General features: G+C 43.9%; 1 protein-coding gene across 2 annotated transcripts in view; it reads right to left on the reverse strand.

Moving 5' to 3' along the window:
* nos1apa (nitric oxide synthase 1 (neuronal) adaptor protein a) overlaps nucleotides 1-22,715 on the reverse strand; it is a 99,104-nt gene that overhangs the window by 11,402 nt on the left and 64,987 nt on the right. For both annotated transcript variants that reach the window (XM_056604617.1, XM_056604616.1), the window contains exons 8-10: nucleotides 14,357-14,518; nucleotides 6,089-6,254; nucleotides 4,747-4,905 (exon numbers count right to left, since the gene is read on the reverse strand). In XM_056604617.1, the coding sequence (XP_056460592.1) occupies nucleotides 4,747-4,905; nucleotides 6,089-6,254; nucleotides 14,357-14,518 (487 nt within the window). The remainder of the gene's footprint in view (nucleotides 1-4,746; nucleotides 4,906-6,088; nucleotides 6,255-14,356; nucleotides 14,519-22,715) is intronic.

The raw sequence follows: 22,715 nt of genomic DNA on the forward strand, positions 1-22,715 counted from the left end.
TTCACAGAAGGATGGGGGTGATAGAGGGAAAAGAAGCGGCCGCAGGTCAGGTATTTCATCTGTGTCTTCATTCATATCCTCATCAAAGGCCATGCCATGAAATGGTTATTCCATGAATAGTTATTTTTGCCGCATTGTGGTCCCGTTCCACCACCAGTGACCTACAGTGGGACGCTGTGGTGATGGAATGTTGTTTTTTCCTGTTTTAATAATTTCAACTGTGTCTGTACTGTACGGGAAATGTGAAGCCCTGTGTATAACAGATAAAAAGTTGTACAATGTGACGGTGCAACAACTGCGAGTGACGGCAGAAGAAAGGGGATTCAGGAAACCCAAGTCTCTGGAGTTTTTCCTCCTTTAAGCAGGTCGAGGTTCAGTGGCTGACCTATCAGTACACCAACCGACAGCAGGTCACGGACATGCGCACACACACATACACACACCAATAGTTATGGCTTAGTCAGCCGTGTGCAATCCGGTACTTGGTCGTCCAAGACACGATTCGCTCTCCTCATTTGGCCTAGCGCTTGGTTTTCAAAGGCGACTCCCCCCCCCCACCCCCAGGTCATCAATTTCCACATCAAAGTTTCTTTTTGTGTGCATGTGTGATAACCTCCCACTCCTGAACTCATGAACTACACAGCCTCTGACAACCTCTACCCTCCTGAGAGGAGGTTCTGTGAATAGCTATGCATCTGTGGATGTTTTGACCTTATTTAAAGTTTAAAATGGTATAACTCATTTTAGCTACCTCAGAAATCACTGTGTCAAACAGTGACACAGTGATTGCATCCATCGTAAGCAACCAGTTCAGTAAACTATCGATGCAGGGAGAACAATCTAATTTCCATAACCTTTGTATTACACATTTTGAATAAACCCATGATTAGTTTGAAAGGACTCTACTTTGATTTACACTTTTTGCTTCACTCTGTAGGAGTAGTACCACAAGGTATATTGATACATATTTCAAGAGCGCACCATTCCACTCGGGTTGGCAGCCTGAACTCTTCCCCAGCCCAATCGATTGCTGCCTCTGCAGTCCAAACAGTTAACCCTTGGTCGCAGAGCTTCTGAGGGGTGACTGGTAAGGGGGGCCAGGGGATGGACGATCAATAGCAAGCGCCTAGTGGCGCCGTCCAAACACTGACCGTAGGAATGATGGGCCCCAGACAGCCCTCTTATGCAATTAATTGACTCTGGGAATTGAAAAAAAAATATATATTTGATATATAAGAGAGAGAAAAAGAAAGAAAGAAAGAAAAGAAAGAAAAGAAAGAAAAGAAAGAAAGAAAGAAAGAAAGAAAGAAAGAAAGAAAGAAAGAAAGAAAGAAAGAAAGAAAGAAAGAAAGAAAGAAAGAAAGAAAGAAAGAAAGAAAGAAAGAAAGAAAGAAAGAAGGAAAGAAGGAAAGAAAGAAAGAGTCCTCTAAGCAGTGTTGCTTAGAGGATTATTAAATAAATAACATATCACAGCATTGATACGTATTCTACTCTGCTAATTTGCAACTCAATAGAAATGGGCCTGTCCCGAGGTTTGGGAAGGCTAGTCTAGATATATCACTCTGGACAAGTTTAGATCATTAGACGTGGGAAGAGGCTATCCAGATATACAATTATTTGTACCGCTCCTTTACTTATAAAGGCTAGAACCCTTGCTGTGGACACAGGGTGACAGAACAGAGCCCCCCCCCCCCCCTTCAGAACAGCCTTTCAAAGTCTGCCCCGTCTCAGGGGGTGAACTGTGGTACAGATCGGCTGCATCCAGTCATTGGAGAAGTCATGGTTTTGACTTTTGCAAAGTTCAAGGTTTGTTCCGATTTTTGAACATCACATTTTAGGTTGGAGATATTGGTCGATAACTAGAGTAATAGTTGAATCATTTTAGCTCCAAAACACATACCCTACCCTGGTAGAACCCTGCTATGTTTGTGTATCTCTGTCTAGCAGCCAACTGTCTAGGGTCAAGAGGGTTTGGGCTAGATGGGGCATTGCAAGTACAGGTAGAGCATGGGCTACCCAAAGCTCCATCTTCAAACTCATGCACTTTCCACTTATTTGATCCAACACTGGCAATCAAAGACATAGTGCCCTATATCCAGACTTGGATATGGACGAAATTGGATCATCGATGTTCTTTTATAAATATATGCCTCTTTGCTCCCATCAAGTATTGGGAGCCACTCTTATAGGATTTCCCCAAGCATAAAAATGGAAACTAACAACATGATTGAAGACTGAGGTGGTTGAGCCCATCAGCCCATTCATTCTCGGTCCATCCTGGCGAAACGAATCAAATTAATTTCAACAACACTGTGCTTTCTTCCCACGGAGACTGGGTGTATTTGTGTTTCCTCAAATCGCAGAGGACGCTGCTCCTCCCTGACTCTTGCTTGGAGTGAGTTTGTTTTATTAACTCGGCTGAATGAAAATATCCAAACAACTGTTTCAATAGGATGCATAGCCGACACATCTCCGGCTTAACATAAATTATCAGACCGTCTCTCTCTCACATACACACACACACACACACACACACAAAACACACACTCGCTTGTAACAAAAAATTCAGACGGGGACAACAGACAAGAGAGAGGAAAGAGGCTGCAGATAAAAGTGTACTTTGATGGGGAGTGGGGGGGATAAACAAAGCCACGTCGGCCTTGCAGAAAGGTGCACCGAAGCATTGCTGTGTTTGTGGTTGGAGTGGTATCGTGAGCATCGTGTCACTCCCCAAAAGAGTCCTTCGTTAATTTAAAATGTGAATTCTCTTGTAAAGAAACGCAGTCATAGACCTAGACAGGTTTTCTCTCTTTTATATATAAAAGATAGAAGAAACTTACAGTTTAACCATACAGGAAACATTAATCTACATCATTATGTACAAGTGTGTTTAGATAATCCTGTTTTTAAATGGGGAGCAAAATTCAGGTTGACAAAGGGTAAGATGAACACAGTAAACGGCTTCAGGAGAACTGTAAATACATGTAAGGAAAAAGTCTTGGATGAGTAAAGCCTGTGATAAAAACACAGTTTGGAAAAGTGGGCGGAGTTATGACATCACATGCAAGGTCTATTGTTGGGCTGTAGGCTAGTGCATGCACACGCCAGTCAATTCAAAGGGACTTAAGAGACAGAAAAGTAGATGATTTCGCTTTTTTTTCATACTACATAAAAGATGCACATATTTGATGTGGTATGGGGTAAAGGATAATTCCTTGAGTGAGGAGGAAAACAAATCCAAGCAGCATTGTTAGCATGAGCAGTTCAAGCGAATACAATGGCATGACAACTCTATGTTAATTAGGAATTCAAACAATGCTTACCCTCTGAATTGGGCGAGCTGAAATAGCTAATCTAAAATGTGTTAAATGGTATACTGGTATAGCAGAGTGACAGTTTTGTTCAGAAGAAAGTCTTGGGGAAAATAAGCGAAACAAATTGTTCATCAAGACATCTCCAGTGTTCGCTTTTTCAAAATAATATTTGTGCATGCGTGGGCACAGTTGTACAGAACAGAATGAAAAGGCAACTATGTAAAAAGGAAGGAAGGAAAGAAAAACACCAGAAAGCTAGTCTGTATGTAGTAATTCCAAAAGATGCTGAAAGAAGCTGAAATTGTTCTCCTGAGAAACGTTCTCATGGTGAACGAACGTGTTTTTTATTCTTCTTCGTCCTAGTAGCTTAAACAGTGAGACAAAGACAAACAAATAGCTATCCGTGCTAAAATGCAGTGCTAACTGACAACCCAAGACTGCAGTCATTTGCACACCTGACCAAAAAAGTTTTTTTGGATCGACAGGTCTGGCCAGACTATGGAAAACTCAATAGAGAACTTATGGCCAAATACTACATAAAATGCCGAAACTGCCTCATTGACCTGGATATTTGTAATTAGAAGTCGATAATAATACGTGACTAAAAATAAATAAAGGCCATTAAATCAATTGCTAATATGCTCATAATTTCATGTCCTATGACAGCCGCCGTTTTCGTTCTTGTTACAAGTCACTGATAGATAGTGGATAGAAAGCTAATAATGACTTCACCATGTGCTATATTCATTTTCTTGGCAATACATAAAAGGTTGAGGACATTAAGTTACGGAAAACCAACATACTACATCTATGTTTTTCCCGTGAGCGAAAATATTGATGGATCCGGTTGTGATGCAAACGTGATCAAGTGACAACAACAAGTGGGTGGTCTACGTGTGTGTGTGTGTGTGTATGTGTATGTGTATGTGTATGTGTGTGCGTATGCGTGTGTATTATACGGCTATCTCTTCTCCCAGGCAGTCGGGGACGGCCTGCCTGTTGAGAACGTTCAGCAGCCTCAGTGTCTCCACGTCCGTGCCCCAACCGTAGACCTCCATCCCCTCCCCCCTCTCCTCCACCCCACCCCCCTCCCCCTCCTCCTCCTCCTCCTGCTCCTCCTCCTCCTCCTCCTCACTGTCGTCCGTGTTCGAATCCTCGCACTCGGAGGCGATGCCCGACTCGCGGAAGCGGGCGACGTCCGGGTCGTCCCGGGACGTCGTGCGGGGGGCAGCCGGGGACTCCCCCTCGCCCCTGCCCTGTCGCGGAGGAGGGAGGGGCGGGGAGAAGAAGCCGCGCCACTCTTCACCTACCGCCCCGTTGAGCCAGGGCGGGGGGCTCAGGGGCGGCGGCCGGGGGGGCGGCGTGGGGCCCCCCGGGGGGCCCGGGAAAAAGCGAAAGCGCTCCAGCTTGAGGAGACGGGACGGGTCCCTACCTATGGGGCTCCCGAGAGCGGCGGCCGGCGGGGAGAAGACGTCGGGGCGGAGGGCCTCTCCGTTGGCGCGGCCCTCCGGCTTGGGCGTGGTGGGGTCGCAGAGCACCGGGACCCCGCTGGAGCGGAAGGTGATCTCCAATAGGCTGTCCTGGGACCCCACTGATGGGGGGAACGGGGGCAGAGAGAGAGAGAGAAAGAGAGAGAGAAAGAGAAAGAAAGGAATGGACAGAAAAAAAGAAAATACATTGAGAGTATGAAAGAGAGAAAGAAATAAAGAGCAAGATGGACGGAAAGAAAGGACTGTCAGCATTATATATTCATATTACAGTGAAATGAAAATGGAAAAGGAATACCAAGTATACCAGGAGTATATTGGCATTCATAATATAATATAGACTGCTGAATATGAAAACGAACATATTGCCAGTTTCACCGTTGTAAGGTAAAGTGGATCAGAGCCAGAGAATACATAATGTATTGGACTACTTTAAAGTAATATAATGAAGTGAAAAATCTCTGGAAGCAAACCACCAGAGAGAAACACCTCCAACTAAATGCATGGGGGCAGGTGATACCCTACTCCTGACATTTACACCATTCCTCCCCGGGTCGCTGATATAATGAGCTATTATTCAGCTTGTCACACCGCTTCTGTTGGGGACAACAAGTCCCGATGTGTTGATGTCTGCACCATCCGCGTGCACACACAGCATACACCGGTTTATGGTCAAACAGTGCTGTAAAAGTCACTGGGAGGAAAGCCTTTTATTTTTTTCTCGCGTCATTTAACTTTAACTTGTTTATAATGCGGTGAACAAGATCGCCGACTGTCCATGAGTCAAATGAAGCAAGACTAGTCAATCGTGGCAGTCAGGCCGATCTAATTAAATGATCAGCATTTTTAATTAAGCTCTACCGGTTATCGATCAGAGCTTAATGCTGCTGCTGCATCCATTGACTGGAGATACAAGACCCTCAATCCCCATTCAGCCTTCTCTCTACAACTAGTGGTCCTGAGGGCGTAATGGCCTGTTATACCGCTGTACATTGAGCGAAAACACCAGCAGATTACACATTCAGTGATCATTCCGGAGGCACATCTTGTATTCCTTTTTAACTTTGTTGACTTTCTGCAACTTTGAAAGATATGGACAAAAAACGAATAATAACAGTGTTTGTCTCCAATAGCATCATTATATATCACCTTTTCAGCAACAGAGGGTCATCCTGTAACAACCTTGGCACTAATAAACCATCGTAAGGGCTGGCGTTACGAAATAAATATCTGTGTATTTAATTAAAACAGAGGTGGAAATCAGAGAGCATTGGGACGAGCACTCACTGCAGTGGGTTCCTGTGAGATTGGCCTCCAGCTCCTGGATCTGCTTGACCAGCAGGGAGATGTGCTGCAGCAGGTCCTTGTTCTGGAGCAGCAGCTGGTGGACCCGGGCCTGGGCCTCCAGCCGCGCCGTGGCCTCTGCACTCAGCTGGTCTTTCAGCAGGTGAACCTGGACAAGCAGGACGAGGAGGAGGAGGAGGAGGAGGTGGAGGGGGAGGACGAGCGGGAGGAGGAGGAGGAGGAGGAGGAGCGGGAGGAGGAGCGGGAGGAGGAGCGGGAGGAGGAGCAGTAGGAGGAGGAGGAGAAGATGGAGGAGGAGGAGAAGGTGGAGGAGGAGGAGGAGCAGGAGCAATAGGAGGAGGAGGAGCAGTAGAAGAAGCAGTAAGGGAAGGAGGAGCAGAAGGAGGAGGAGTAACAGAAGGTAGAGGAGCAGAAGGAGGAGGAGCAGAAGCAGGAGGAGAAGGAGCAGGAGGAGGAAGAGGAAGGGAAAAGAAGGGAGATAAGTGGTGTTTCACGTTATTACCATTGCATTCGCTTCCTGACTCAGTGTGGGACATACGGAACAAGTAAAGCTACATTTTTGTGTCACTGCACAGCTACAACGAAATCAGATCTCTGCATTGAACCCGTCAACAGCAGCACTAGAGCGGTGGGCAATGACAGTTCAGTGCCTGGCGACTAACCCCGGGTCTACTGCCATAGGCAGTGACAAATCTTTGAGTCTAGTGTCTGTAAGAGAGATTGAACCAGACAAATAGACACAGAGAGGGAGGCAGAGGGGGAGTGAGAGAGAGTGAGAGAGCTCAGAGGGTGAGGAAGACAGGTAGGGCTGAGAAGACAACACAAGAGAGGGGGAACAGAGGCAGAGATAATAACTTAAGATGACAGCGGGAGACAATAGAGAGAAATGGGATGACAGAAGCAGTTTCTTCCCCAAAGCGTGTTGGTACCAATCTTTTATCTTAACCTCAATGCTGACTATAACTCCAGGCTAGGGGGCCGGGGGGGATCAACATTGTTCACTTCTAAGTAAAAACAAGGATGAATGTCATGTCATGTCTATCACCTACCACAGGGGTGTTCATGATTAGAAATCTAGAAGGTTTCAGTGTGTGTGTGTGTGTGTGTGTGTGTGTGTGTGTGTGTGTGTGTGTGTGTGTGTGTGTGTGTGTGTGTGTGTGTGTGTGTGTGTGTGTGTGTGTGTGTGTGAACCAGACACAAGCGGATACACACACACACACACACACACACACACACACACACACACACACACACACACACACACACTAGCATCAACACCATGTTACGTACAACCTCAGTGGAGGGGAATGTTTGTTTTATATCCTCCACCACCTTATAACGACGTGACCTAGTGCTGTCTCAAGATTAACGCTCAGCAGCGACGTGCCACTTAGCTTCAGCTCCTAGCCTATTCAACCCGGGGCGAGAGACACGCACGCACACGTTTCGTGGTCGTCCCCGGCGACCCATGCAGCCATTCCATCTCAATCAGAGCGCGTAACCCATCAACCATCTCATCATCAACAACAAGGAGGGCTTGAGAACTGAACACAATGACAAGGCAAACCTGTGTGTGTGTGCGCGCGTGCGTGCGTGCGTGCGTGCATTGAAAAGCTCCGGCGTCCAGTTCGACAGCCGAGGCCCAAAGATAAGGTCGGTAAGCGGGGAAAAAAGAGTTACCCTGCTAACAAGATATTCTGGTATTTGCCCTTCTCAGTCAGTCGATGTACTCTTTTGAACTTCTTCTGCTGGAGAGAAACCCGACCGAGTGCAGGGCAGGCTGATATTAGCCATGCACATTGAAGCGTAATGTATCAGGGTATTATAAGGGGATATCCAACCCGGTAATGAGCCCCAGGGTCCCCGGCTTCTCTCCTCATCCTCTGTTTTACGAAACCCCGTTTCCATGGCAGCCCGGAGGCCATTTGCTGGCCAAGTCAGTGAAGACGAAGATTAAAAAAAAATGCTACGGTACGAATACTAAAACCTTTTCAACTGGTGGTTGCGATAAAACAGAAATATAGTTAATTCTAATAGTTCTAGTCTTTTCTTCTTTTACACTATATTTGATACAGGGGCCTTTGTGTGGTCAAGTCTTAAATTAAATAAATAGAAAGCCACCAAATCAGCTTACATTCTACGAAGCCTTCTCTCGAAGTTCGTCACTTATCCACCTCTCGTTTTTGTTTTCCGCAGCATTACCGCCAAATGAGCAGGAGGCCGTGGGTTACGGCCCGATGCTTTCGGCTGGAAGGAGTGAAGCTTCTTGGGAAACCTGATTCTCCCTGTGGGGCGTTGTGACGGAGCACAGACACACACTATGATCAAAAAGTTGTTTTGCGGGCTCCCCGATGGCTCACCAGGTAGATCGCGTACCATTAAGGCTCAGTCCTGAAATCAGCGACCCGGGTTCGATTCCTGCCCGCGGTCCTTTGCTGCATGTCCTCCCATCTATCTCCCATACTTTTCTATCTATCTCACTCTATTATAAAGCATAACAAATGGCAGTGTCAGGGCCTATAGGACTCACCCAGGTTTACATTTACGGCTCCCTCACACGGGAACAGGCTTCACATTGATTTTAGATGAAGGAATTTACGTCATTTGAATTAGACAAAAAGGAAGGAGGAACTTTTATGCTATAGAACTATGTTCTTATCTTCCAGTTCCTGTTATGTGTTATGTATAACCATTTGAAATTTGTATGCTTCGGCCTTGGCCAGGTCTCTCTCGCAAAATTGTTGCATCTGCATGAGACGTTTAAGAAAACCTGGTTAAAGAAAAGTTGGATTCGGGCGACCTCATGCTTTATAAATGAGATAGGACATTCTCACTACACCAGTCTGAACTGTACACAGTGTCTGTGAAGATAACGCTTAAACCAGCTCATGTAGATAAAAACACATCTGCTCGGCCACCAGTACCTGGTCGAGGCCAATACTAAGTGTGGTTGTTTTTTAAGTAAAGTATCAGTTTGATTCCTGCAGAGGAGCGAAACAAATACATAGATAAGGAGAAATGTTTGTGACAGTTCTCTATGGAAAGCACTGGAATGTGAGGGAGGCTGTCTTAAGCAAGGTCATGGTTGGACAGTTTATACAATATTGAAACATTCACAATGCTACGTTCCCTCGAGATCATCTCAGCGGTTTTATATTAAAGAAATGCAGGCCCAGAAACACCTCAGCCTAGAAAACATTCCCAACAAAAGTTGCCTCTGTCCAACTGTCAGAATGTCAACAGCCACCATCTCTATAAGTGGGGTAGGAGGAGGGACCGTGTGACACAACACTAGGCAGCTTCAGGTCAGCAGACACAGCCCTGTCAGACACAGTCACAATGGATTAAATAGGAGGGTTGATACAAATGTGCCACAGCACTGTTGCCTGATGTTGATATATATGGTAGAACAAGCTTGGATGTAGTAGGCACCATTAAAGGCTATGAAACAATATGGAGAAATGACACCAAATGTGTGAAGTGACTTAGTCATTATTTTAAATAATTCAAATTCAAATTCAAAAAAACTTTATTTGTCCCCAGGGGGCAATTAATGCATATGAAGATTAAGTAGAAACTGCATAGTAAGCCAGGGGGCTATACCTGCTCTAAGAATGGCCATGATGGACGGCAATGCACCAGCAAGAAACAAACCCTTTCCATTTGTAAATCACCTCTAGCATAAAAATAATGAATTTTCTCCCAAAATATTTCCAAATCTCTGTTCTCATTGTTCATTTATTGTCTCTTTATTCAATAACTGTATGGCCTTAACGATTAGAACTTAAATAAATCCATAGATACCTATATACATGTTCATCAGAGAGTAGAGACATATCTATGGAAGTAAATCTGTGCAATCGGATTTTGAAAATAAAAAGCCATACAATTCTATGCACTGAATATTTATGCATTGAAATAACGTGTCTGGATTTTTTGCCTCTGAATATAACTCTTTACATTTCTCAACAAATCATTTTCACCTTTATTTTTTTTAACGTTAAAAAACTCAAAATCAAATATTCAACGTTTAAAATAAAAATCAACTAAAATAATTTCAACGTCCCCAAATTCAACAAGCCAAAGTCACTTGCAAAATTGAATGTATGAAATTCAATGTTAACATCCAGGGACCCAAGGAAGAGCAATCCATCCTAGATGCTAGAACTCGGTCAAGCAAGAAGAATGGGAACAAGAGCGTCACTCGCTGGTTCTTCCTTTCTTGATACAAACGTTAATTCTAAACATCATTTTACACAGTAGCCTATAATAGGGAATGCTCCAAGGTAAATCAACGTCATTGAACACTGACTGTAGCTTTTTATGGGGAGAGAAGCAACGGTGGTGGACCTTAGCCTACGCTGTGTCGGTCTGTAAAATGCTAATCAAATAAAATACAATTTATTTATTAAGCACATTTAATATCAAGGTGAGGGGGGGGGAGATTATATTTATTTTTTGTTATAATGCACACCGTTGTTTTTCTTTTTACTGCAGTATGAAATAAACAATGAACGAATAATGCGTGAATCATGTGAAATGTGTGTGTGATTGCAGTGACTTGGCTGAATTTACATGCAGGTTAAGGGTAATTGTACTGGGTTAAGGAGCCCAATTTATTAGGGCACCAATTTGGGTGCCCTAATTACACCTACGTTTGGTGTGATGCTGGGGCGATCTGAAGCCCACTGCCCACTGTGGAACGAGCGCAGAGCCGACGGTATTTGGCAACTGAAGCGCCAGCAGCTTGTAGTTCCAGTTGAAGCACGGCGTGCCTCGGGAAGAAGCGCCCGACAGCCACCTGCTTTTAATTTGTCATCCTCATATCTGTATCATGTCACTCGGTGCGGAATAGTGTTGGCTCCATGCTTGACCGCGATCTAGCATCTAGGATCGATTGCTCTTCCTTGGGTCCCCCGATGTTAATGATGAATTTCACACATTGAATTTTGCAGCTGACTTTGGCATGTTGAATTTGGGGACGTTGAAAATATTTAAGTTGAAATTTTTAACGTTGAAAAATAAAGGTGAAAATGATTTATTGAAAATTGTAAGAGTTAAATTCAGAGGCAAAAAATTCAGATACGTTATTTCAATGCATACATTCTTAGTGCTTGTAATTAAATGGCTTTTTATTTTCAAAATCCTATGGCACAGATTTACTTCCATACATATCGTACACATAGATTTGGTGATTTTAATTTTAGTGTTTGTAGGTCAACCTAGTATAGAAAACATACAAATGTGTCACTTATAATATCTAATTGGTATTTATAGATTTCCCCTCATACTTACTGCAAAGCTCTCTTCCACCACATTTAAAAAGGCAATTATGTAATAAACTGCAATAGCATGTATTAAACAGCCATTTAGCTTCAGACTGCACAGCCACTATAAAAAGATATCCACCACTCAATAATGCCAATTGCAATCCGTAACAAAGCCAAAAAGCCACATAACAAATCTGAGACTTCAGTATACGCACACATTATTTACTAGTAGTTGTTATTTGAATCTGCATGACAAAATCTTGCATATTCTATATGGATTTTTCATGACAACACGTATTGGGAATTTATTGAGGCACCATAAAATTGTCAGTTTTCTGTAAGTCTCCACACACACACACGCACACACACGTTGATTAACTAGATATCCAGCATTGAAACTCACAAGCTTTTGTCCAAGTTTCCTGTATGCCTTCACACACACACACACACACACACACACACACACACACACACACACACACACACACACACACACACACACACACACACACACACACACACACACACACACACACACACACGTTGAATAACTAGATATCCAGCATTGAAACTCACAAGCTTTTGTCCAAGTTTCCTGTATGCCTTCTCACACACACACACGCACACACACACACACACACTACTGTATTTTCATTGATGCCTTGTAATATTTTTTTGCTGATGACATACCCCACCCTCCGTCATGCGGGCCTGCACTATCCCATACCAGAGCTGTTACCAGGAGAGTTGCCAGCTCTTGTATCAGCAGGGAGCAGGGAAGATTGTGTACTGTGACTCAACAGATTGAGGTGTCCTTCCTCCCCGCCCCCCCCCCCCCCCCTCCCTCCCATAGGATTACTGGAATCACTCACTCACACTTTAAACATCAGGGCTCTTTGAAGTACCACAGACAGACAAACACACACACACACACACACACACACACACACACACACACACACACACACACACACACACACACACACACACACACACACACACACACACACACACACACACACACACACACACACACACCATAATTTCCTTCTCTCCTCCGAGTTCTGTTTTTTAAAACAGGAACAGGGAAAATTCCCCCTTCACAGATAATGGTGTGTGTCAGTGTGTGTGTGTGTGTGTGTGTGTGTGTGTGTGTGTGTGTGTCTGTGTTCGACCTATTGTTCATGTGCGAGATTGAGTGTGTAAAAAATGCTAATTGTAAATGTGAGTTGGCTTATGGAAGCAAGTGGGGGATAAAGAGGTGTGACAGAGAGCCAGAGAAAGAGAGAGAGAAACAAACGTCCATTATATCCTCCGATAGCCACCATTTTCTTTTTTATAGCTGTTTCTGTAGTAAACAAACATACACTGACTTATCCATTCCTTTAGCCTACAACCACAAACTAAACACATATTGTTTCCTTTTTCACAGTGTATCTGAGTATTACTTTTCTCTTCTTTCCAACCTTCCCTGCTGGCAGAAGCATCCCCTTTATATTCAAACGCATGTCAAAAGGAAACAATGCCTGCATGTTTCCGCAAAATGTGAAACTGCTGAATCTTTTCCAACTATCATCGAAAGATGCCTATTATTGATAAAACATTCATGACCATGGACAACTGCCGCCATAGAATCAATCCTCATATAGGCTACCACAAAACATTTCAAACCTAAACCAGCCATTTGTTTTCAATATATTATATGCTGCATATTTAGTAAATAAACTATAATAAAAATAGCAATTCTACTATGTAGGCGACGTGTAACCTCGTTGGCAGCATAAATGTCCCAAACCATCTCCAATTAGTTTTAGGAAAGATCTGGCAGCAGCCCTACATTGGCAGCTTGGCTCCGAACAAAACACACTCAGCCAATCAGCCAACCCCAGTCAGTGATTTGTAGATTTAGTAGATGATGATGACCTGGGAATGCCGTTTTGGACATTTACAACATTCTACAATGGATTCATTGCTATAGTAATATCCTTGCTGCATTGGAATTATTTGAATGCAAGTCGTTTTAACTTCAATTAAAATCCACTAATGGTGTTTACTTTGAAAATACGGCACTCGCGATCCAACATGCTGAAACTCATCCAATCGGCTGCCGAGAACGGTTGATTCACGGGACCCGTAAACGCACATTGCCGACGGCAGACTTCCAAGACCTAATGAGCGGGAAGGGAATACGGTCTGGCTGTGCGCGGTTGGCTTGTTGTGTACACAGCTTGATAATGACGGCAGTACATCTGGTAGCCAACCGCTTTCCAAGGAGAAGCACTCGGAGATGTCACCAGCCTCTCCAACCGCTTCGTCAACCGACGATGGTCCGCCCCCTTCAAAATCTAGTAACCGCAGCAACCCCGCAGGTTTGCGCAGCATCAACGAGATATACAATAATTCAGTCGGTTATCATTATCTACTAATTTTCCATCTTAATCAGCAAAGACTTTGAGCTGATTGGAGACTGCAGTGTTAGTTGTAAGTGGTGAAGAGAGCGGGTGGATGCAAGACGATTAAGCGATTCAACTTTGCTGCAATCCTTGATTGGTATCGCCTGTGCGCATGCTTTAAATGGATTAAAGTCTCTGCATACAAGATTAATGAAATTAGCAGGTAGAAAACAAGGACATGTAATCCTTTAGAAACGGAGGAAAGAGATATTCTTGGAGTAGCAAAATATAGTTTTTAAAGCAGGATAAGGATGACAGCAATAGCGATAGACAGCAAAACATTTTCACAAGAATGTATTGCTATATTTTATTAGCAGGTTGTACATGTTTACGTACATGTACATTTATGTGATCAAAACATGTTTGTCCAGTCAGCAAACGTTGTTTTTTTTGTGGAACATAGGAAGTTGGAACTGCCAATTCAAACCAAAAAAAATAATGGTTTGAATAGAATAGAATTGTACCTTGAGTATCGTTGACATGAACGCATTTGTGTACGCAACGAAAATGTGGAGAGAGCGTCCTACCTGCGCTACGGCCACCTGCGTCTGCTGCTGCTGCTGCGCCAGCTGCTGCTGGAGAAGCTGGATCTGGTGGTGGATAGACAGGGGGGTGGTCGGCGACAGCGTGCCCGCCTCCGGGAGCAGCATCCTTGGGCTGGCCATCAGCAGAGAGCCCTCCTCTGGAGACTGTCAGGGGGGGGGGGGGGAGAAGACAAAGACACTTTAAGTGGGGATAGTGAGGACGGTGGGCGGGTCCTTCAGGTGAATGCCAAACAACGGTGGTCTTCAGCACGTTGCCATGGGGACCGGTTTTGTTTTCTTGACTTGCTTGTCAGAGACACTAGTGAAACTAAAAGCAAAAAACATCACTGCATTGACTGCCAGGTGGGATTTTCAAATGTCTATATTTTTTTTGTGTTGTGCTCTAAAAGTGTTTGCTGCCAAACTTCTCTCCATTCCTCCCTTCACTCATTTTGCTTCCTCTTGCCGTCCCTCCCTCGCCCTCTCCTCTTCCTCGGGGAGATGAGCGGAACTTGGCAGTGGTACACAATAGAAAACAGAGGGAGTGGGAAGTGAGTCTTGACAGCTGTCCAAATAAAAAAAAATAAAAAGGGAATGGAAAGGAGAAAAAAAGTTGTGGTGCAGTGTCTTCCCCCCCGATGCTAAACGGAGCCAGTGGATATGAATGACCAAGAATGGGGGGGGGGGGGGGGGTGTTAGATAGAGAATAGGAAAATAGAGAAGAGAGGGATTGACAAAGGGAAAGACAAATGAATAAAAAGGGAGAGGTAGGGAAAAGGTGATTATGAAATGTACTAATGATTGCCTCATTTATTACACAAGCCTGCACCAGTTTTTGGTCTGCTACCGCAGAAACTTGTACTCGTCTCCTGAAACACGCTAAATCAGCAGTTGTCAAAAGAAGGATCCACAAAGTTAATGCGAAGGAAAGTGTCTGGCACACGACATGAACCGCTAGATAATGATTTCGCTACAGGGCAAAACTCAAAGAAAAGGGGAAAAAATGAAGAAAAGGTAGTGCCACCTCTGCATCACTACAATGGTTTAATGGTGTGGTCAAAGACACAGCGCTTCACTGGTGATATGAATGCAATGATATATGGACATTAAGCTCCTACTTTCATGCTATAAAACCATAATGAATATTCAATGAATGGGTTCGACACCTGCTTCATTACCTTCTGAAAAATAGCAGAATCTAAAATAAGGTGCTTTCTTTGCTACACACAAGTCTGCACGCGCACACAAACTATCTGATGGTGGTCTTTTCTTTGGAATAGGAGCAAAAACACACACACACACACACACACACACACACACACACACACACACACACACACACACACACACACACACACACACACACACACACACACACACACACACACACACACACACACACACACACACACACACAGGTAAGGGCAGTAAAGGAGTCACAGCCTGTCTTGGTTGAAGCTTGTGTGAATGAGAAGGGCTTAACAGAGAGCCATTAGCTCCAGACGGTGTCACCAGGCAGTGAGTAGCCAGGCAAGAGTCACCGCCAGCCAGCTAGTCAGGGGGAGGTGTACGAGAGTGGACTGACCAAAAAGGTAATGTTTGTCATTGAGACAGAGAGAGAGGACGAGGAGACTGTGAAAGGAAGGCGAGGGAGAAAATGAGGACCAATCGATTCCCTTACTTTTACGATAATGTTCATAAATAAGAGTAAGAAAGGGATGCTTCAAGACTAAGTGGACAAGGGCCCTGCACGCCAAACATAAAAAGCATAGAAGCCACTCTTCCTTAGTCCTCCTTTCTCAAGACTCAGCAATAGAAGCTTTTGACAAAAGCAGTTTTTGCATTTTATTCAATTGGAGAAATAAAAAATGTCTAGATTTCCTATGTTTGCAAGTGAGGATGCCAGCTAGGCTGCCAGTATACAGCTGCAAGTCATTAGTAGCAGCTAAGTATTCATTAGCATATATCTAATAATTTGTAAACTAATAACAATGACCATCTCATATAAATATGTTGGCATATATTTAGCCATAAGACTTGGCGGAGTAATGGAAATCAAAAGTAAACCAAAGAAAAGAGAACAATGAAATAGCAAATATCTGGCTTATCGTTGTGTACCGCTGCACGTGCACACATAAGTAAATCAAACAAAAGTAAAACAAAGTCCTGGAATGGAAGTTAGTTACGATTTTTCTAGCTAGCTCCAAGGCTCCAAATTGAATATCCGTTTCTATGAAATCCCCTTGCGACTTTTGCTGACTGAATCAAAAACAAAACAACAACACAAACCACCACAGCAATATTTAACACTCATTTCTGTTATTTCCCAATATGCCCGCCGTTCGGAAGTTGAGAGGAGGAAGCGGTTTGGAATATTCAAAGTGGGGGAGATGCTGGCCGCAATTGGGCACAAGTTGATCTGTTTATTTTTCCCTTTGAACAGAGAGACTGGAGATGAAGGGAGGCAACTGTTGTCATGGTGCCGATTTGCAGCTTCATGCTGACAGTGCTTCAGGGTGATTAGATGTAAACAGACGCACACATGTCTGATTTGGGACGGATTAGCAATAGATAGTTTACGCATGACTGCGTGGGAAAAAACAATCAGATTCTCATGTCAGAATATTAATGTAGACAAAGCTTAACTATCAACATATTCCAATAAGAATAATGCTAATGCATACATGTTGTTGTGTGGACAGACGTCATTGGATGGATGGTAAATATTCCATCAATCCAGCCAACTCTACTGAGATTGAATGGGAATAGAACAGATCTAGAGAACAAATAGATAGCTAAAGAAAGGGAAATCAATGCCAGGTTTTATTTATGAAGAGGGAGGGGGAGAGAGAGAGAGAGAGAGAGAGAGAGAGAGAGAGAGAGAGAGAGAGAGAGAGAGAGAGAGAGAAGGAACTGCTCCAGCTTTATGACATGGTTACATAATTCTAACTCCACTATATGGACACACTGTCTTTAATATATAGTATATATTAAATATATATATGCGAGAGAGACAGAGAGCAAAACCAAAACCATATTGAAATCAGGTCGACCTGGAGGTTGGGGTGAGAAGGAGAGGATTGTCAAGACGAGCAGAGAAAGATAAACGAGGCAGGATAAAAGAGATGCGATTACATTTTCCGCTCTCTCCATCTTTCATTCAGATCAGAACAGACCAGCAGAATCACATTACCACAGAATCACACACGCACACGCCTATATCTCGCACAAACACCCACCCACACAATTTTATGCACGGATCCCCCAACATGACACACACACACACACACACGCACACACGAGAATATAAGCCGTACAATAGGTCCAGTGGAAAGGACGGGTTTCCCTCACTGATCCCAGCATCAGTATTCTTCTCGTCACCCGCTGTGGCAGATTAACAGCTCCATCATGGTGCCTGCCAGACCCTCTACCCACCCCAGTCACCGTCATAAACGCCTCAGCTGACCATAAAGGTACTGTCTATGCCCACCCCGCTGGTGCTCAAGTAGCCATTACATGTCCCTCATTTGGCCATCAATTTGGTTCCCTCTTTCATTCAATAGATTGGCTGTTGTTTTGATCCACCACATCTTTTTGATTGCACACCACGCCCTGCTTGTCCCAAGCCACAGACACACACACACTGAGCATGGCTGTGTGTGTGTGTGTGTGTGTGTGTGTGTGTGTGTGTGTGTGTGTGTGTGTGTGTGTGTGTGTGTGTGTGTGTGTGTGTCTCTCCCTCTAAACAAACAGGTTTTATAATTCTTATTCTTATCGGGTTGAGCATAAATGAAATGCAAAAGCAAATTGCTAATCAACAGTGAAATTAACACACTTTTGGCGCTAGGTCACTATGCATTGCAAATGTTATAAAAAGTTTTCCATCAAAATATTTGTTCACGTGTCTGTGTGATTTGTGCCTGTGAGTGTTTTGGTGTGTGTTTGTGTGTGTATGTGTGTGTGTGTGATAGAGAAAGAGAAAGACAAAAATAATAGAAAGAGACAGAGACATAGGGAAAGATAAAGACAGAGAGAGTGTGATAGAGAGTGAAAGAGATAGAGAAAGCGGAAGAGCAAGAGAAAGAGAGGGAGAGTGAGGGAGCGGCAGAAAGGGTTTGTATGAGTTTCAGCGGTAAGATTATTTTACTACTGTTAAAACAATCAGTAGGTTTGTTTATGGTACATGTGTACATATTGAGATCTGTGGGATTCTAGGGATGTGTGTGTGTATGGGTGATTACGTGTGTGTGCGCGAGAGAGAATACTTGAGAAAAATGCAGTTTATTATCCATCTGTTTTCAGAGGGTCCGCCATGCGACCACCCCTATAATAATAACAAAATTGTTTTTATATAGCGCCTTTCAGGATACTCAAGGTCGCTCCACAAGAGTGGGGGATCTGCTGTCGCACCCCGGATTAAATGGAGACATTAAAGTGGTGGTCCGACATGGAAGTTGGAGACTTTCAGGGCTTTTAAATGTATCCCCCAGAGCTTTTCCCTTAATCAGATGGCCAACCGTACCACACCTCCAACCCAACTACACCCAAAGCAATTATTAAATACAAACAGAGCAACGTGACAGGGCAAAGTGTGTGTGTGCGTGTACGTGTGCGTGCATACAGGAAACTACGAAAAAAGCTTGTGAGCGTCAACGCTGGATCTCTGGTAAATCAACTTGTGTGTGTGTGTGTGTGTGTGTGTGTGTGTGTGTGTGTGTGTGTGTGTGTGTGTGTGTGTGTGTGTGTGTGTGTGTGTGTGTGTGTGTGTGTGTGTGTGTGTGTGTGTGTGTGTGTGTGTGTGTGTGTGTGGTAAGGTCATGTTTGTAAAGCACCCATGAGATTTGTAGCCCTCCAGACTGTTTACACACAGTCAGACAGTGCAGACATCAGAGGGCCGGAACAGGCAGGAGGCCAACAGCTTCTTGCACTGCTCACTGTACTCCGGCACTCAGCGAGATCTCTCTCTCACACACACACACACACACACACAGGCACGCACGCACACATACATTTTTGAAAAAGAAAGAGGACTTGTGGTGCCTTTCATTTGAATTGTTTTGACCAAATGACTAAATGAACAGGTTGGTTCTGGGACATGTATCTTTAATGTTGTTGCTTGTCTGTCGTTGACCATCAACTTACCCGAACAAGTTGTAAACACAAGGCAAGAGTAACTCGTCAGTATTGCAATCCCCCCCCCCCGCCTTATCCTCTGAAAACCTATAAATAATGATGGGCTGCCCCAGCTTTGACCTACAGAGACACCTAAATAAATTCACTCAGTAAATAGTTCTACACATTTCCACCCAAACAACTTCCACACTGGCTGAATTTAATGTTTCCTCTATTGGAATGCAGGACCATTTTTGTGTCTGCGTGTGTGTGCGTGTAGGAAGTCTAACAAGATTTGACAAGGAGAATAACGTGCAACATTGGAACGCTGGCTTGAAATCTGAGCCAGCGTTCCAATTAACGCTGGCTCAGATTTCAAGGGGCTGATCTTACTTAGTAAATCCTACATGGAGAAGCATCTTCCAACCTGAAGGACCTTATTACTCCCTAATGTCCTTCCCAGCCCCTCTGTACTTCAGGAGCCAGCCTCCTAGTCAGTCGTGCGCACTATATGTGGGAAAGCCTGGCAGTTGTAATCAGGGTAGCTGACTGAAGATAAATTCAAATCCAAACCTAAAATCGATCTCTTTACACTCTCGGCGGGCTCATAGCGGTGTTCCTCAGCGACTCATTATAGCTAAATCGAAATGCGCTAGCCCAACTCTGCTGCTGATAGACCTTCTAGATCAAAGGTTTCCTACAAGCTTCGTGTCCACCCCATTTTAGCATAATGCTGTCTCTGTTTGAGTGTGTTGCTGTGATCATGACTGGATGCTTGGGTACTTGCTTTCCCACCAGCCAGCACTGCATGGACACAAATTCAAATGTTCTAAGAATTTGAATGGACAAAAACTGTTTTGCTTGTTATGCTACCATTATATCTCTATAGTGGAAGGATTCCCAACTCTACTTTCCTCCTGCAGGTTTATCCATTGATTATTATGGGACTTTTTCCATAAGCTCTATGGGGGGCTAGGATTGAATGATACCATAACATGTGGCCTGTGAGACGGTTGAAGTGATTAAGGGCTAGACAAATAAAATTTAGAGGATTTCAATAATTTACCAAAAGATGTATTTACAACCAAATTTAACCTCTCTGGATTATAGGGGAGAAATGCATAAGTAATAGTAATGTTATTATTTCACTATTGCTATGGCCATGGGGTCTGCATGTATGCACAGATGTCAGAAAACACACAAACCAAGTGTGTGTGTGTATGTGTGTCATGTTTGTCATGTGTGTAATATGTGTGAACACAGGGGCACCACAAGGCGGTTTAAGGTTCAGAGTAACACTGATCCAGGGATCAGACTGCAGGAATAGGGTGGGCCCACTGTAATTGGTCTGGGAGCTGTTCCAACGGACTGCAGAGCGGTATCAAATCTCTCACACTATTTTTAGACACCGGGTTCATGACATACATACACAAAGATGCACGCAGCACGAACAACAGATACACACCCATGGATACTTTGCTGTGTGTAGTTGTCTGCTGGTGCCATTGGAGCGCTGAGAGACAGAACACACACACACACACACACACACACACACACACACACACACACACACACACACACACACACACACACACACACACACACACACACACACACACACACGCACACTCCTGTTCGGAATTGCAAAGATATGAAGATATGTTGTTGTATTTGTAGGCAGATTGACACAGATACATTTAATAAGCCATCATCAGAAACCAACATGAAGCCTTACAGCCTCATCAGCCTGCAGGTATCAGCTCACTTTGTGATCCTAATGAAGGGGATGGTGGTGATGCATTGGGTTTCAATTTAGATTCCATTCCACTTCATTTCCTGCTCCACTTTAATCAAGACTTTCTAATTCAAGTTTATTGAAACAATGGAGATGAAAATACAACTTTGGGCCCTATCTTGCATCCGGTGCAATTTACTTTCTCACTGGCAAATGTGTCGTTGCTAGTTTGCAACTGGCACAGAGCGTTCTTTTCCCTCCTGCGCCACGCATCTGTAAATTAGGGAATGATCTTGCGCCCCAAGGGGCGTTTCGGGCGAAAGGAGGAGGCGTGTTCTGGCGCAAACGTTCTCTGGTGCTATTTTGCAGTTTCAAAAATCACTTGCGCCACAAGCCAGGAAATACCTGGTTTAAAGTCAGTGCCGCGTTGTTCAGATGCTATTTTAAGGGCGCATGCATAATGTTGCTTGTGCAGCTCGCGCATACACTTTGCTTCTCTCATCTACCTAGCCACACTTTTATTTGGGAAATTATTTGGGAAAGAACAGCTGATGCAGCGGTAATAAGTTGTACTTTTAAATCAATGCATCAGCAAACACCGTACAGCAAACACATATTTTCTTGACACAGACATCGTGCACGTGCCCATAACTATTAGGATTGATGAGGGTTTGATCGTGAGAAAACATTGTTCTACCGCGAGTGAGTGTTAAAAAGGATGAATGAATGCGGGCGCGCGTGTGTGTGTCCACCTGTTTAATCACATGCAAACTAAACACGTAACGCATAATACGGTCCCTGGCACTGTATATTAACGGGGGGACGCATGCATATTAGGAACACAAGTCGATAACGTTAATGCATACAATACTGATAAGAAACTATGATTATAATGTATTGTGTACATCATTAAATAGAACCACAGTTACCTCATATCATATGTGTGTTAAGTTAAGGAGTCAGTATTTCTGAAGGTGTGGAAGAAAACCTTATTCCATGTGTGAATTAAGCCATATGATTTGGCCATAAACTGAGCCATTTTAAGTTTGAAATTCATGTGCATCTGTCTCATCGGAGACTGCAAACACGCTGTCAAAATATCAACTGGTAAGATTCAAATGCGCTCATGGCTCTTAAAGGGAATGGGAGCTGGCATTCTCATTGATTTAGGGCACGTTACGCCCAAACCACACCTACAGGTAATTAGGCTACTTCAGACCAACCCTTTTTAGAATTGCGCCGGGCGCAAGAGTCATTTTTGCGCCGGTTAACTAGCGACATCGCCATAGAACCGCCCACAAAGCTACTCACTTAGCTGTTCACCGAGGATCCATTCAGATTAGGTGGCAATAAAGTCAAAGAATCATCTAAATTGGCTTAACAAAGTCCGGAAATGACCAGTTGTTGTGTCTCCCCGCTCTCATCTAGCCACAAATCATCTGCTTGGCTGAGGCAGAGCCAGGGCAGCTTGTCATGCAAACAGCTACACTATTTAATGTGACCAGGGGGGCTAAG

The sequence above is a fragment of the Gadus chalcogrammus genome, chromosome 12 (assembly GCF_026213295.1).
Source record: "Gadus chalcogrammus isolate NIFS_2021 chromosome 12, NIFS_Gcha_1.0, whole genome shotgun sequence".
NCBI lineage: Eukaryota > Metazoa > Chordata > Actinopteri > Gadiformes > Gadidae > Gadus > Gadus chalcogrammus.